A 17,982-nucleotide genomic window follows, 5' to 3' on the forward strand; every position below is an offset into this window, starting at 1 on the left:
CTGCGTTCCTCCGGGAAGCTGCTTCTTGCAGCTCCCCGTGTACGGAAAGCCAGGTGGGGTGGTAGGGCCTTTTCCACTCTGGCTCCTAAGTGGTGGAATGAACTTCCTTTGGATCTGAGATCCCTCCCATCCCTACAGATTTTTCGCAGTGCCTTAAAGACCTTTCTCTTCAAGCAAGCTTATGTTTAAGATCTATGTCTCCCCTCTTGGTCCTTCCTGACCTTTTGCTAGGCGCCTTGATACCTTCGGGTTATTGTTCTGCGCAATACAAATTATTTTCAATTTCAATTTCAATGACGGAATCCTCAGCGCATGCCAGCACCCTCGAGCACACCAGGCCTCAAGTGCCAAAATCAGCTCACACGTCCTTGACGGTAAATACATCTCCAAATTAATGGGTAAAGACACAGTACCTTGAGATCCTTGCGCCTAGAATGAGAAACGTAAAAATTTAGAAAGCTTGGTCATCAGATTGAAATCCTAAGTGACCCTCAGCTCTTCGTTCCTTTAAAAGAAAATCCTCAGGAACCAATTACAAGCACAGTGGGTCAGCACTAACAACTTGTCGCCATTGTTGTGAAGTATATAAAGATAAAGCTATTTATTTTTAGTGGCAAATTACAGACTCACTGGGGCAAGAGTACAGGACGTCCTGCTCCAGTAAACTCCAACCGTTTCTGTCCCAGTTAAACAAACACTGTTACATCATAGAATTCCACCCACATCACTCAACTCCATATGTCATGGGAACAATTCTATGTCACATCACAAGCAAGATGTAAATGGTTAAACACTGAATGAAATAACAAATAGTGTACAACTTACCACAATAACGTGCATCTAGTTTTCATGTAAACTGTGTATTATATATAATTGCCTGACTGTGAAAGACCGAAACAAAGTTACAGAATATTTTGATTTGTTTAGGCACGCCTTTTACCACGCCCCTACGCTCACTTGCCACGCCCCGTTGCGCTGCAGCATCACAGTTTCCATACTGTATTTTTAATGCAGTACGACCACTCCTTATGATAGAAAGTCAAAGCTTCCCAGGTCCAAGCGGGAGAGCTGATCTGGGCAATGATTTTGCTTTGCATTCTGCTACACGTAGTCATGATTTTACAATAACTGTAACAAGCGCCACACTGCATTGCAAATAGTTGGCTTACATTTGTTACCCGGAAGTGTCTTGAGAGCTTTAAGCTGTGCTGTTGACTGATAAAGACTGGTTGAAGGTGTCACGCATAACGCGGGGACATTATGCAGCTTTTATTATGTCAGCCTTGAGTGGAGAGCGGGTGCCAATACAGGACAATAAGATAAATCAGTAGGCCGCAGCCTGAACCACCGAGTCTAAGCTCCAGCTTGTTTCCATGGAGATAAACTAGTCGTGTGGGGGCGCGTCACTTCCGTAGACGTCAGTGGTGACACGTGGATCCAAGATGGCGGCAGCACTGGTGAGTAGCGGATATTCCGGGTCCAGGAGAGGGGAGGCCTTGGGGGCGGGAGGTTGGTCTGGGGGTCCTCGCTGAGACCTCCTTCCCGGTCAGGGATGCAGAGTCCCCGGAAGGGAGAGCTGTGGGGGTCCTTAATCACAGAGAGCGGCTTAAGGTTGCTCACGGTCTGTGCTTGAACGGGCTTTCACTAGGAAGCTCAGCAAGCCGAAGAGGCTGTGTTTAAGGAAGCATTCATTGGAGGGGGCTGTTATGAGAGAGTGCAGAGGGTTGTGAGACAACGAGAGCTGTCACTTTGCTTTGTCACTTGAGCAGAAACTTCAGTGAAATGGCGAGGCTATGTATTTGTGAGTTTTTCAAAAGAGTTGTTACCGAGGGGAGGGAATGAAAGTTGCGGGTGCCTGTCATCAGTTTGGTTAAAGACTGTCGCTGAATTTGTCATAGACAAACTACCATTGAGGAGCAGTTTGAGAGGTCGGGACTTGCACTGAAGTCACGGCGGTTGCCCCTGGTACATTGTGACTGTTTCATGAGATGCCTGGTATGTAGGACGACTACAGTCGTCGCCGAATTAGGGTGTGCCAATAAGAGACAGTTTGTCTCAGAAAGGGAGAGGCGGGGCTGTTGGGGGTTTATCGGGAAGTGGTGTTTAGCAACTAGAGAATGGATCGTCTTGCGGGAGAAATTGTATGTTAGAAAACGTCTAAATATTCCCTGCGTTACAGTGGGGGACTTTTTGTTGAGACATAATGGAGGATTAAGACCAGTCTCGGGTGGAATAAGAACTGTCTATTAGAGAAAGGGGCTGTCGGTAAGGGAAACAAATACCCGTCACATATTAAGTTAATTGTATTAATCGCTATCAACCAGTCCCTGTAGCTAGGCTGAATTTCAGCTACTCATGATTTTTCAGCCAACAGCACTAAACGTGCTCTCTTGTTGCCCTCTTTTTCAGAGTATCACTATGGGTCTACAGTTTTCAGTCTGCATTTTACTGTTGGTGGAAATTCCAGTTCTCTCTGAATTTATATACTTCGCAATGGGTTAGTTGGCAGTTTTACCTTTACACTAGGGCAGAGGTCTTCAAACTTTTGGATGCCGAGACCCCCCTGTCAACATTTTGAGGCGTAAGGACCCCCTCCTGACAAAAATTGCTAAACCTGTAGGCAGGGCTACTGGAATTATGAGGCAGGTCAGGATCAAATTACGCGACAGGCTTGACTAAATTGTGTGGGAAGAAAATCTAAATGATGTTATGTGATGCAGCGTATTTTGGCAGGGTATGCTCAGACGTGAGTCCCTTGCTCACTTTGCCACTGGATTCAAGCAAGCTGGGCTGAAGACGGCTGGAATGCCAGAAACCGGTCCACAGAAGCTTGTTTCCGGTCCAGGGAAGGCATGGCTTGGCAGTTCGGACTGGACTGTTCCCATGAGGCACAGGGTCAGACTGATTTGCATATAGCCATGTCTGAACTGGGGTGGCAGAGTGGGCTAAAGAACGGTGATGGATCAAACCCAGATCTTTTGACTCGGTGTGAGTGCTTGATTGGTTCAGATGCTCCGTCCATCACCACCCCCTTTTGTACAGCGTATTTTAGGATAGCATTGCTTCATCATTTTGACATTTTTTACACACAGTAACACTGAGGAAAGATTTCACCCCATCAGTACCAATTTAAAACCAAAATACAGCAATTAACATCAGAAAGATTTCTAGCCAACCTTTGTGAAGGGTCTTCCCCTCCGCAGGAATACATGCTTAAGGGGTCCTTAAAACCCTGGCGGTTTTGTGCAGAGTTAAGCAGTTTACTCATGCAGCTTTCCTCTCACCCCCTCCTTTCCATTCTCCTCTCCTAACCCCGTATCCCTCTCTCACTTTGCAGGCCATTCTGTCTTTTCACTGCTCTCATCTCGAACAGTCTCTCGCATTTATAGCATGGCCTCTCTGGCCCCATCACCTGCCGTGCCCCTCAGCACTTCTCATTCACCTCGTCTCTCCATTCACATTTGTCTGTTTATATCTTACACTTCTCCAGTCCCCCCATTCATCTTTCACATCTCCCCTTTGTACTAACAGAATCCCTCGCCTTTGGCTCACACTCACTTCTTGCGTGTCCACACTTCTCTTTGGCAATTCACTTTTCTCCTCATCCCTGACCTCTTCAATCGAATTCTCTCACTCCCTTGCTGTCCTCTCATCTCCCTTGCTGTCCTCTCATCTCTCCTTACCAAGAATACGGGTCAGACCCGTATGCTCCTCTCGGCCTGTGCCACTCTGCTTATTGTTCCCTAATTCAAGAGGGCATGAGTTGTCTGTCTCGCAGTTTTGGTGCAGGCAGCGCAGTTATGGAAGTTTTACCCTCCTTTGCTTCGCTCCACCAAGAATCTATTATCCTTTAGGAAGATACGAAAAGCTTTCTCTATACTCTGTAGGTTAACCCATTTGGCGGGTTCTCCTTCTGTGTGTTTCTCATTTGCCTTCAGGCAGCAGATTGTTATTAGCCCCAGGATATCTTTTGGTAACAGTAGCACACTACAAATGTAAATAATAATAATAGGCAGAAGCAGGGGAGTCACTAGACCAGCACTTTGGAGAGGGGGGGCTAACACTTCCAGCCAGGGCTGGTCCTAACACTGGTCGCACAAGGTGCAACTGTTTATTTTGGTGCCCCACCCCGTTTCCTCCTTCTCCATGAATTCCTTCACTGCCACTCACCAACAATGCACATCATCTCTCTATAGCACCTTTCTGACAAACATTTCACTTTTTTTATAGCGCTACTCATAGTTTACTCGCACTAATTTCTGTGATCTACATGGTACATATTCTTTGTAGCAGGCACAATAACCCTCTGCACTGTGTGGGTGACAAGAGTGCCCATGTGATTGCACGGTGAGCAATGCAACAGTGTGAGAGTAGGGCAAGAGGAGTGACTGCAGGGTGAGTGAGGTGACGTATGAATTTGGGTGCGGATGCAAGTTGTGAATGGGACGAATGAATGTATGATTACTGATAGGCTTGTTTGAGTGAGTTGCATATTGAGCAGTGAGGGGGACAGGTGAGTGAAGTGTCACATGAGTGCAGCACGAGTAGTGTACTCATGTGACTGCAGGGTGATGTATAGGGTGAACAGTGAAAGTGCATTGTGAGTGCAGAGTGATCACTGAGTGCAGGGTGAGCGGGTGAATGGTGTAAGTGCATGGTGATCAGTGTGAATGCATCGTGATCACTGTGAGTGCAGGGTGAGCATGAAAGTGAAGGGCGAGAATGAGGAGTGAGATGTCTGAATGCAGAGTGCATTCCCAGACACTTGAAGTAACTCAGCATGTTATGGATGGCGGCGTAGGGTTTAAGATCTAAGTTAACCCCTTGGACGCTCATGACGAGCTCAGCTCGTCATGGAGCTTCCATTGATTTCAATGGAAATTACATTATGATCCTTGAGATGCCTCAGCAGCCAAGTGGTTAAACTATTGCTTATATGGCATTAATTGGGGATTGAGGGTGGAGGAAATAAATAATGTGCTGATCCTGCAACAAACTTCCAGTCCTATGGTTAGGGTTGCCAGCTTATTATTTTGATGGCCAAGTCGGAACAAAAATAAGCAGTCACCTAAAGCTGTATTTTCAGCACTTATCTGTGCGAACTTCGAACAGCAAATATAAATAGAAAGCGCTTTTAATTGTGTTCTCAGGCTGCCTCAATGATCCAGGACTGATAATTAAAGAGAACAAAGACAGAAAAGTGTCATATCTAATGCATACATACTTTTTATATATGTCTATTTAGTGTCAAGAGGAGGTCTTTGCAGGCTCTTTAAACAAAATACGGCAGGCATTTTTCTTTTGGCAACCCTACTTTATATTCCTTTTCATGAAATGCGTTCTCACATTACAGCAGTACATGTAAGGCATGTAAGGAATAGGCAGAGTGGGGACCCAGGGGGTACTGGAACCAGGAAACCAGGAAAAAAAGTAAGCCTCTGTAACCAGTTTTCAAAGGCATGTAAATATGCAAATGGTCTTTAAAGACCTGTGAAAAACTCTGGCGTGCCAGAGATAAGACTCCAGACACTGCCCAGCTGAGCCCCCAGCAGCTCGAGTTGCACTGCAGCAGCCCAGGCTGAGACACAGGACGGGGGAAGAGGGGGGCTGAAGCCCTTGGGCCTGGGCAGAAGTGTGACTGGGAAGGCGTGACCCCCTTTGCATCGCTCCACAGCCCCCCTGGGGTCACGCCCCAAACTTTGAAGACCCCTGCACTAGGGTGTGCCAAGGTGTTAGTTGCTTGTCACTGGGGAAGGTGGTGTCACCAAGGAAGGAGGACGAAAGTATATGACATGGAGGAGCTTGCTGAGGGGTCTGTTGTCAAGAGATGTGGTATAGGTGCGTAACAGCGGGCGGGAAGGGCTTGGATTTGATTGGGGAGTTTGTAATGTGAGCTTAGTCTCCTGGAATATAGCGGGATTGGCTGATAAAATATGTGATCCTTCCTGGTTGGCATTTGCTAAGAAATACGCAGTTATATGCCTTCAAGAGACATGGATGGAAGATAATAATGCCTTTGTTGAGGGTTACCAAAGCTTCCTTAAGCCAGCAGCGCCCTCAACTAGTGGAAGAGCAAAGGGGGGCCTGGCTATCTTCATTAATCTGGCACTTTCTTGCCAAATAAGTAATTGGTATCATGTAAATCGGAACATTCAAGTGCTTGAATTGAAGAGAGGTAAACATGCCATGACATTAATTAATTTTTATAATGCCATAAACAGTCAAGGGGAATGCAATATACTGCTTTTGAATGAGATGTTGAGAGAGGGAGCAGGTACACTGTCATGTAACATACTGATCGCAGGTGATTTTAACGTACACCCATGTGGTAACCCAGGAGTCACCCCTATGGGATCCCTGGGGTGTAACAGTGTGAATGGTTTTCATTTTGACCACTCCAGGCGTGGAACTTGTCTTAATGAATTGTTGAATGAAAATAATCTAACTGTAGCCATGTCCATGGTGCCTGAGTCCATGGTGTTTGATGTCCCCACATTTAAAGGCTCAGGCCAGGGGTCTTTTATAGATCACATACTATTATCTGTTGACATTGCCAATCAGGCCTCCAGATTCACTATTCAAACGAATATTCACAGTGATCATAATCCCTTAACCATTAGATTGGGTGGGAGAGTATTTGAACAGCGAATGAACTGTGAAGGCCGGGGAACTTTAAAATTTATAAATGGCAAACGTCGATTGAAATGGTCTATGGTAAATCATGAAATCTTGTACACTGAAATCAATAAGTCATGTGGTGAGGAACTCGCGGCCTGTGTGTTGCCATCAACATCGCCAGAGCAAACCTTAGCTGTTTTCGATGCTGTGGTGTTATTAGTAGGATCTATGTTAACAGATCCAGTGAAGGGACAAGCTAGAAATAATCCTAAATGGTTCGATCACACTTGTTCCAAGGCAAGCAGAGACTTGAGAAAGGCGCTAAAAAACAAACCCAGAGATCCAGGCCAAATCAAACATCTGCGACTGTTTTACAAGAAATCACTTGCTAAACGGAAAAAAGAAATTAAGGCTTGTACCTGGGAGTCTCTGCTAGATCCATCTGTTCTGGGTAATAGCAGTAAATTCTGGGAAATTATCAATAAACCTCTGTTTGATAATCCCAGTGACACTGCATTAGGTACTAACATCCCAGAGGAGGACTGGGTCATTCACTTTAGTGCAATCTTTAAAAGCAACGAGCAACAGGCAGAAAATGATTTTTTAACTCCTATGGAGAATTTTTTGTGCTTTTCAGTTAATGAAGTAGAAAAGGGCATTCAAGGGTTAACCAGTAATAAGGCTCCAGGCCCGGATGGCTTGCCCCCGGACCTTTTTAGGTCTCGCCTAGACGAAAGCAAAGCAAAGCTTTGCTGTCTAAGGCGAGACAACTAATGTTGTTACTTTCAGGGGAATGAGGACTGCAAAGTGCCACGCGCTTCAGGCCGAGATTTGACCTCGTGAGCGCGCACAGCCCATCTCCTGCCTCGTCAGTTTCAGTTTTACACAGGCTTCTACAGTGTGCTACTTTGTTGCCGTTTTAAAGTTTCGTTTTGGTTCTTACTGGTTCAGGGGCAGTGCAGCACATACTATTCTACAACACACACCATTCTACAGCACACACCATTCTGCAGCACACAACACTCTGCGGCATACAGCACTCTACAATGTACACCACTCTACAGCACACAGTATTCTACATCACATAGCACTGCACTCTACAGCGCCCCGCGCTCTACAGCGCCCCGCAGCGCCCTGCACTCTACAGCGCCCCGCGCTCTACAGCGCCCCGCAGCGCCCTGCACTCTACAGCGCCCCGGGCTCGACAGCGCCCCGCGCTCGACAGCGCCCCGCGCTCGACAGCGCCCCGCGCTCGACAGCGCCCCGCGCTCTACAGCGCCCCGCGCTCTACAGCGCCCCGCGCTTTACAGCGCCCCGCAGCGCCCTGCACTCTACAGTGCCCCGGGCTCTACAGTGCCCCGGGCTCTACAGCGCCCCGGGCTCTACAGCGCCCCGGGCTCTACAGCGCCCCGCACTCTACAGCGCACCGCACTCTACAGCGCACAGCGCTCTACAGCGCCCCGTGCTCTACAGCGCACCGCAGTGCCCCGCACTCTATAGCGCCCCGCACTCTACAGCGCCCCGCACTCTACAGCGCCCCGCAGCGCCCTGCACTCTACAGCGCCCCGCGCTCTACAGCGCCCCGCGCTCTACAGCGCACCGCACTCTACAGCGCACCGCAGCGCCCTGCGCTCGACAGCACCCTGCGCTCGACAGCACCCTGCGCTCGACAGCGCCCCGCGCTCTACAGCGCCCCGCACTCTACAGCGCCCCGCAGCGCCCTGCGCTCTACAGCGCCCCGGGCTCGACAGCGCCCCGGGCTCGACAGCGCCCCGGGCTCGACAGCGCCCTGCACTCTACAGCGCCCCGGGCTCGACAGCGCCCCGGGCTCGACAGCGCCCCGCGCTCTACAGCGCCCCGCAGCACCCTGCACTCTACAGCGCCCTGCGCTCTACAGCGCCCCGCAGCGCCCTGCACTCTACAGCGCCCCGCAGCGCCCTGCACTCTACAGCGCCCCGCAGCGCCCTGCACTCTACAGCGCCCCGCAGCGCCCTGCACTCTACAGCGCCCTGCACTCTACAGCGCCCCGCAGCGCCCTGCACTCTACAGCGCCCCGCAGCGCCCTGCACTCTACAGCGCCCCGGGCTCTACAGCGCCCCGGGCTCTACAGCGCCCCGCCCTCTACAGCGCCCCGCCCTCTACAGCGCCCCGCCCTCTACAGCGCCCCGCCCTCTACAGCGCCCCGCCCTCTACAGCGCCCCGCCCTCTACAGCGCCCCGCCCTCTACAGCGCCCCGCCCTCTACAGCGCACCGCCCTCTACAGCGCCCCGCCCTCTACAGCGCCCCGCGCTCTACAGCGCCCCGCAGCGCCCCGCGCTCTACAGCGCCCCGCAGCGCCCCGCGCTCTACAGCGCACCACAGCGCCCTGCACTCGACAGCGCCCCGCGCTCTACAGCGCCCCGCAGCGCCCTGCACTCGACAGCGCCCCGCACTCTACAGCGCCCCGCAGCGCCCTGCACTCTACAGCGCCCCGCAGCGCCCTGCACTCTACAGCGCCCCGCAGCGCCCTGCACTCTACAGCGCCCCGCAGCGCCCTGCACTAGACAGCGCCCCGGGCTCGACAGCGCCCCGCGCTCTACAGCGCCCCACAGCGCCCCGCGCTCCACAGCGCCCCGCGCTCTACAGCGCCCTGCAGCGCCCCGCGCTCTACAGCGCCCTGCAGCGCCCCGCGCTCTACAGCGCCCCGCGCTCTGCAGCGCCCCGCGCTCTGCAGCGCCCCGCGCTCTGCAGCGCTCTGCAGCGCCCCGCGCTCTGCAGCGCCCCGCGCTCTGCAGCGCCCCGCAGCGCCCCGCGCTCTGCAGCGCCCCGCGCTCTGCAGCGCCCTACAGCGCCCCGCACTCTACAGCGCCCCGCAGCGCCCCGCGCTCTACAGCGCCCCGGGCTCGACAGCGCCCCGGGCTCGACAGCGCCCCGCGGCGCCCAGCACTCTACAGCGCCCCGCAGCGCCCCGGGCTCGACAGCGCCCCGGGCTCGACAGCGCCCCGGGCTCGACAGCGCCCCGGGCTCGACAGCGCCCCGCGCGCAGAAACTTTTACAAATCATAGAAATCCCACCATCGACAGTAGTCAATTTATCCACGAAAGTATTGACAAGGGATGAGGAATCTGTCCTCAATCTAGGTTTAAAATGTGTTCCCAGTCAGCAAACATACAAGGCAGCTCCAATAATATCCTGTTGGCGAGCTAGTCCTGGCAATAGTGAAGAACGAAATTAGCAGTATTTCACTATCATGACATGTAATACATACCTACACATGTCCCACCTTTAACATACACTGCACCCTGCCCCTGGGAGTGTCTTGGGCCTACCTTAGGGGTGTCCAACATGTAGTAAAAGGGAGGCTTAGGGCCTGGCAAGAGACTGCACTTGCCAGGTCGACTTGGCAGTTTAAAACTGTACTCAAAGGCACTGCAATGGTAGGCTGGAGACACGTTTACAGGGGTGCTTATATGGTTGGCACAATCACTGCTGCAGGCGCACTAGATGCATTTGATTTACAGGCCTTGGGCACACACAGTGCACTTTACTAGGGACTTACCAGTAAATCAAATATGCAAATTATGGAGAACCCAGCAGAATTAAAAATGACAGAGGTAGCATTTGCACTTGAGCACTGATTAGCAGTGGTAAAGTGTACGGAGTACATAAAACAGCAAAAAAGAAGTCCAGCATAACATCAAAAATACAGGTGGTAGAGCAAAAAGACAGAGGAAAACACGTCAAGGATGCCAGGTCTTGCAACTGCTTAGAGATCTTTGAGTGATGACAGGTCACATTGCCTCTCTCTCATTGTCTCATGACCCCAAAAGACAGAGGTCAGTCGCAGGTGTCTAGGGATAATTGGTGCACCTGAGCCCACTACAAGAGAGCGCTTCGATCCACGAGAATCCACTGCAATAATCAATCTAAATTACACCGCGCTGTGTTTGTTTACACTTCCTCTCTCGGGTGGGTTCTTTTCAGATGTGATCCCATTTGTAGCTCAGCAGACAGCAGCTTACCCTGACAGAGCAAGAGAAGGATGATCCGCACTCTGCTGCTTTTGGTCCAGCTCTCTCATTTATGTGTATTTTGTTGCCTGCGAGTGTTGTTTTTGTTATCACAGGAGAGGGGCTTGGCCTGATTCTACTCCCCACTACGAGCAAGGAGCCACGTGAATATCACCTGTGTATGTCCATTACGAAGTGATGCTAGAACACGTTTTATTTTAAAAATGGATTAGGCCCCAGAAGGTGTTCAAACAATTTCGAGGCATGGTGCTCATCTTCTCAGCATGAGAAGGATGAAATGCTGAGCCGAACTTGCTTTGATTCCAAACTAGTGGCCATTACGTTGCAGTTGCATCATTGTAACAGGTGCATCAACCAACTGAGCTAGCTTGAAAAATTCCGGAGTGCAAACATACTAGATTAATAATGTAAGGTTCCTTTTGTAACACCTGCTTAGGACAGCTGCTAATCACCAAACATCTGATGCAGAGACACGCATTTTTTCCTTCACTGAAGCAACTATAACGATGATGCATATGTCATAAGTACATAGAAAGCTCACGAAAGTAAGCATGTGATGCTGAACATTTAAAAACATGATGGAATAACAATCTAGTATTTTAGCTATTCATCTTAACAAGACCAATGCATTGAACACCGTTACGTTGGCTGATAAAAGCGCATTTTATTTACAGTAGTCTAAAAGAGCAAAACTGCAGGAAAATGACCACTATACAAAATAAAAATAGCACTACTCTGCGCGCCGCCACTCCCGTGCACCATTTTAATTATGAAGACCCGGCCCGCCTTCAGTGCGTACCACTACCAACTATTTAATTAATTTTAAAAAGGCTCAGGCCAGGCCGGTAGGGCGTGCGCACCACGGCACCATAATTAATGTTTATAGGCCGGGGCCCGTTACCATCCGTCCCTGGCGTGCGTTGCGCACTGTAACTATTATAATATAGGCTTGCCTGCTTGCTTGCTTCAGCAGCAGCCGAGGGCAAATGGAGCAGGCGAGGAAGCAACAGGGGTTAGGGGGCTGGTTGAGTGCAAGGGCGAACCCAGTATGGAGGGAAGCGGCACACAGGCAAGAACAGAGAGCAACACTTAGTGCGGCCCGGGAGCAAAGAAGTACAGAAGCGAGAAAGCATGTTCTATAGGAGGGACAAACACGAGTGACAAGTTGGGACATAAATAAGAAGCAGGCAAATGCGTGACAGGAAAGCAACTAATTAGTGCACGCAGCAGGCCTGGAGGCAGGCAGCCAGCAGCAGCCCTGCCCCGCCGGTCGGTGACGGAGACGGAGTCACAGACTCTGAGTGACTTACTTTGGTCTTCGGACTCGGAAATCGGACAGGGCAGCTGAGCGTGGGCGGGCCTGGCCGCCTGGCTGCTTTGTCTTGGACTTGGAAGGCAGTTAAGGTCGCAGTTTTCGTTGTTCTTCTCTTGTCTTCTTCTTTGGCTATGCGCGCCGCCTGCCGCGCCCCATGTGCCACGCACAGGGGCTTACCGCTTATTGGCCCGCATGATGTTGTGCGTGCCCTGGGGCTGCCTGGCATTGCTCACCACCACTCAGCAGCAGCCAGCCCTGCTGCCCACGCCCCCCACGCACGCCGCATACGCGGCGGCGGAAGTGCAGAACGGAAAGTGAAAGAAAAGGATAAAGGCCTGTCCCGCGGCCCGCCGCCATTTCATAGAATTAGGCGGGCTTAGACTAAGATAACAAAAAGTGCCTTACACACTGTGTAAGGCACGGTTTGTTATCATTGTCACTTTTGCCTCATGTAATGTAACGTTTGCCTTTGTATTTTGTTCACTAGTAATGTTCTCATGTATCAGTTCTGTTTCTATTGTGAATTCGCTCTGACACCTTCGGGTGAAGTCCGCACATCCCTTCTTACTCGGCTTGCTTAGCTGGCAGAATGGTGTTGCAGCGTTGGCTAGGAGTTTATTATAGTTGAGCTTTTTTCTTTCAGTTAAACAATAAAGTGACATTCATACAACCTAAATTCAGGATGCTGCCTCCCTGCCAATGTTTTAGGCATCTCTCTTTTTAAAGTCTGGAACATTCTGTTAAAACAGCTGTTTAGGATGTAAGGTATTACTTCTCACGAAACAGACTGATTTTTGATAATGTCCTGAATGCAGCAAGGACCGTCTGAATCAATGTAAAGAATTGCAGTGTTCCTAATGTTCTATATGCGATTTGCCTTCAACTAGTAATTACCATTGGATCATTGTGTGCTGTCTCACTCTTAATGCCTGTTTAAAAAGAGTGCTCTTTATGCTGGACCCAAGTATGTTGCTATTTAAACAACACCAGCGATCAATGCACGCTTCCACCACACGCACACAGAACCAGACGTCGGTGCACGCTTTCACCAGGCGCGCACACACACCACCAACCGTCAGTGCACACTTTCACCAGGCACACCCCATCAGCCGTCAATGCACGCTTTCACCGGGCACACACGCCACTAGCTGGCAGTGCACACTTCCACCAGGCACACACACCATTAGCCATCAGTGCACATTTTCTACAAGCACACACACACCACCAGCCATCAGTGCACGCATCAATGGTTAGCACATCCACAATTAACTATTGTAGCAATCGCAGTATGGCGCACTTTACTTCTAAACATGTCAGTGCACGCTTTTCCACCATGCACACACACCATCAGCCATCAGTGCACACTTTCAACAGGCACACACACACACCACTAGCCATCAGTACATGGTTTCATCAGGCATACACACCACCGGCCGTCAGTACACACTTTCAACAGGCACAGACACCATAAGTCATCAGTGCACGCTTTCACCAGGCACAAACACCACCAGCCGTCAGTGCACGCTTTCACCGGGCACAAACACCACCAGCCGCCAGTGCACCCTTTCACCAGGCACAAACACCAACAGCCGTCAGTGCACGCTTTCACCGGGCACAAACACCACCAGTGCACCCTTTCACCAGGCACAAACACCACCAGCCGTCAGTGCACACTTTCACCAGGCACAGACACCATAAGTTGTTCGTGCACGCTTTCACCGGGCACAAACACCACCATCCGTCAGTGCACGCTTTCACCGGGCACAAACACCAACAGCCAATACAGAGTTTGCAAAAGAATTCATGCAACACATTGTCATATACAATGCCAATAACTCAAACTTGAATGCTGCGAGACCTATTGCATTGCAAATGCTTGTTAAATCTTGTATCTCATTATGGGCCCCTGTCCTTACTGCTGTAGTAAATGCAGCTGCGGCATCTGGATGTCCTAAGTCGTGGGGATTATCGACCATAGTGCCCGTGTTTAAAAAGGGCGATCGAAGTAGCCCGCTATGCTACAGGCCAATATCTTTAATTAATTCTGTAGCTAAAGTAGTTGGGGGTGTAATCCTAAACAGGCTAACTGCATGGGCAAATGAGAACAATGTTATATCCCCAATACAATATGGCTTCAGACCTGGTCATTCGGCAGTTACCCAGTGTCTGAACCTATATTTGATTATAGGTAAATATACCTTGGCCCGGCAGGGAACTGTCCACATGGCTTTTATGGACTTATCGTCCGCATTTGATTGTGTGGACAGAGGCAAATTATGGGACACCATGTTAAATATGGGCGTAGAGCAGAATTTAATTAATTTTCTGGCTGATCTGCATTCCGATACAAGAGCTAATGTTCGATATACCCAAGACCTGAAAGTGACGGGGGATATCAGAATTAACCGGGGTGTTCGACAGGGGTGTATCCTGGCTCCATTCCTCTTTAACTTGTATATCAACGAGTTGGAGGAATACTTGCTAAAAACTGGAGCGGATTACCCATATGTAGGCCGAAAAGGCGTTCCAGTTCTGCTCTACGCGGACGATGCTGTCCTTATTTCCAGGACAGCAAACTGCCTCCAGACACTTTTAAACTCCTTCTTTGATTTCATGGAGTCTCGAGGCCTAAGTATTAATAATTCCAAGTCATATGTTATGAAGACAGGCCTAGGGTCACAAAAATCTAATCTTTTTAACATTAATGGGGAAAAAATTCCAACCACTAAAACCTTTTCATACCTCGGGGTCCTTCTTGATCACCAATTATCTTGGGGCCCTGCTGTCCTTAAGAAGAAGGGCGAGGTAACCTGTGTTAACGCGGCCATACTTGGCATTGCGAGAAAAATGGGCAATAGCCCGGTGGCTGCCCTGCTTAAATTATACCAGGCTAAGAGCGTTGCCATTGCCTGTTACGGAAGTGAGCTTTGGGGCTATAGCCAGACGCGGGACATAGAGGTTGTAGAAAATACCTTCTTGAAGAAGATACTGAGGCTGCCAAGGGGAACCGGAAACTTCTCAGTACATGAGGAGCTAGGTGTGCCCTACTTAAGTGACAGAATAGCAGCTAACCCCCTATTGTGTTGGATGAACTGTTGGCTAAATAACGATATACCTCTTACCCATGATATACTTAAAGAAGCTTTAACATGGGATGGTAGGTTTAAGGTCCCGTGGCTGAAGTATATTAATGATCGCCTCACTGATTTAGGACGGCCTGATCTGTTTTTAACCCCAAACTCTATCACCAAACCAGATGTCACCTTCGTGAAAAACACATTCATGACAACTAGGTATTTTGCCCGGGAGGAGGTTGAGTTACAGAAAGACAGTGTTAGGAAACATGTTTTACTTAAAACCTGTCTACAAATGGAACCATATTTATCATGGCCTATGACTGGCTATGAACGTTACCTTTTAACAAGGTTCCGTTTTGACCTGTTTCATCTCTTATTGGCGGTACCGAGTGGGGCCCATCGAGGTCAAGTGTTGCCAGCTTGCGGCTGCGACGGAAAGTCTCCGCAAGATCTGGCACACTTTTTATTTATTTGCCCTTATTACACAGTACCCCGGAGGCTATATTTAAAACCATGCCTCAAATAACTGAAATTTGCACAGATTAAACCAGCACTTTACTACCTACAACTTTTGAAATGTGACTGCACTTTATTTGTATGCAGTTTTCTGAAACTAGCAATTACTTTCAGGAAAAGTATGGAGGGATAATTATGCTGCTGCTACTGTAAGGTATTCCTAACCTTTTTATCTTGCTGTAATTATTTATATTTTTTAAATGTTTAGTCTGCCTGTTACTCCTGTTTTATATCGATTAGGTAAATTTATGTCTTAACAAATGAAATGGATGCTTCGTTTTTAACTGTATGTTTATGAATTGTGCTTTTATGATTGTAAGGTTTGCAATCGAATAAAGTTACTTGAACTTGATAGGGGAGTTGTAATTCAGACGAAAAGGTAGTGGTCCTGTCATTTAAGAGAAGTAGTGAAGATTCAGTCATGGAGGAAGGAGGCAGATGTCACTGAAATTAAGATTGGATCCTGTCATTGTAAAAGAAAAGAAGGCACCTACCTTTGGGTAACAGGCCCTACAAATGGGAATAAGCTTGGCTAGGGATGAGATCAGAAAGGCCCTTCGCGGACATCAAGGGTGATGCTCTACTACTAATATGCGAGGAAGTAACCATTTCACTGAGGCTCGTGGTAGAGTGTAAAGAGGGATAGACCTTGTCGTCGAGGAGGTAGGCCCCTAACTTCAGTGGGAGTGGAGGCATTCATCTGAGAAGGGTGCCCATGATTGTGGCATTGAGTACTGGCACAGATTCCAGAAGAGGAGGTTGTATTTCTATTGTCAGACTTTAGACGAGCCCCAGAATCCATCTGTACGGGTTATTCCAAAACACTGGTGTAGAATCCCTCCCAGCAGTAGTCTTTGTGGACTATGCAGTTTAACGAAGACCACTTCTTTATTCTGTCTCTAATTACATGATCAAGTGAGACGAAGCGTACTTCTGACCTCAACTAGGGACCCTTGTCCTACTAAACTTGCATGACGTCTCCCATTGCTATACTCTATGGACAAGCACTCTCATTTATCATCCTCCAAACATTGCTCCTTGCATGAAAATAAATCAACTCCTCTCTCTCATTCGGGCTCAGAGTTATTGGGATCAAAATTGCTGCTCCTATACTTGTGTGGACATTTAGTCGTCTTTTATTGCTCCAGCCTGGTCACCAGAAAATGATTTAATCCCTCTTTCCCTAACTTAGTGGACGATAAGCCATTGCTCCCACCATCACAAAGATAATTGGCTGCACTTGCTCTACAGCATTACCTTTAACATGACACTTTCTCTAAAACGGTGGTGTGAATTTTTGGTTAAGGCGTGAAAGTGATGGATGGTAATGCTTAATATGAAGCAAACGCAAGGAGATGATGGACGGAGCACTGAAACTTTTCAGGCACTCACCCCAAGTCACAGATCTGGGTTGAATCCATCATCGTTCTTTAGCTCACTTCGCCACCTCAGTTCAGACCCAGCTATATTCAGATCAGTCTTGACCTTGTGCCTCATAGGAACAGTCCAGCTTGAACTGCCAAGCCAGGTCTTCCCTGAACCAGAAACAAGCATCCAGGCTAGCTTGAATCCAGTGGCAAAGTGAGCAAGGGACCCACACCTGGCATACCCTGCCTTACTTAGGGCAAACAAAGCAAACTCAAGGAGATGATTGATGGAGCGCTGAAACTTTTCAGACACTCACCCCCAGTCACAGATCTGGGTTGAATCCATCATCGTTATTTAGATCACTTCGCCACTTCAGTTCAGACCCAATTAATATGAACCACTTATAATTACTCTTAATTGGTTATATTTTGTTAAGCGTTTCATTGGCATTAGAAGTAGGGATCAGTCTTATGCAGGTCATTATAGGCCGCACACCAAAATGGGCAGTTCATTTTGAACTGCTAGTGCATGTGCCCTCTAAAGTAGAAGCAACAAACTAGTTCCTACTTGAGAATAAATATTCAAATTAAGAAAGAAGACATTGTAACACTTGCTGCAAACAGTTTCTATGTTATATCGTAGACTAAAGAACATGAGGAAATGCATCTAGGCTACTCAATGTAAGTGGAAAATTTATACCAGGCAATGGTTTGATACATTTTAGAAATCATACAAATAATTTGTCCCAGATTTTTCTATTTTCTATACAGGTGGTAAAGGGCTTTTCTGGGCAAATGACCAAACACATCTTTGTAACTGAGTGATTACGATAGAATGAGCCTCTTGTGTAATGTTGTTTCAACACTTTTAGGGCAATCTGCTAGTCATCCGAATAACAAAAATGACAGCATTTCTAAAAAAAACTTTAAAACATAATATACATTTTTTTTTTACTTTGAGGTAAAATAAGTAGTGCAAGCATGTGTCCAAGTGGAATACAGGAAAACTTGAATAAAACACCTTATGTATCTATATATTTGATTACTAAAAGACCAAAAGCTTGTACGTTAAGCAAGGG

The 17,982-nt window shown here is 48.5% G+C and overlaps 1 protein-coding gene across 1 annotated transcript in view; it reads left to right on the forward strand.

The window, feature by feature from the left end:
* Positions 1 to 1,323: 1,323 nt before the first annotated feature.
* TM9SF4 (transmembrane 9 superfamily member 4) overlaps positions 1,324 to 17,982 on the forward strand; it is a 144,455-nt gene continuing 127,796 nt past the window's right edge. Inside the window, exon 1 of the mRNA XM_078651776.1 lies at positions 1,324 to 1,457. Coding sequence (XP_078507902.1) covers positions 1,443 to 1,457 — 15 coding nt within the window. The 5' untranslated portion in view covers positions 1,324 to 1,442. The remainder of the gene's footprint in view (positions 1,458 to 17,982) is intronic.

The sequence above is a fragment of the Lissotriton helveticus genome, chromosome 7, assembly GCF_964261635.1.
Source record: "Lissotriton helveticus chromosome 7, aLisHel1.1, whole genome shotgun sequence".
NCBI lineage: Eukaryota > Metazoa > Chordata > Amphibia > Caudata > Salamandridae > Lissotriton > Lissotriton helveticus.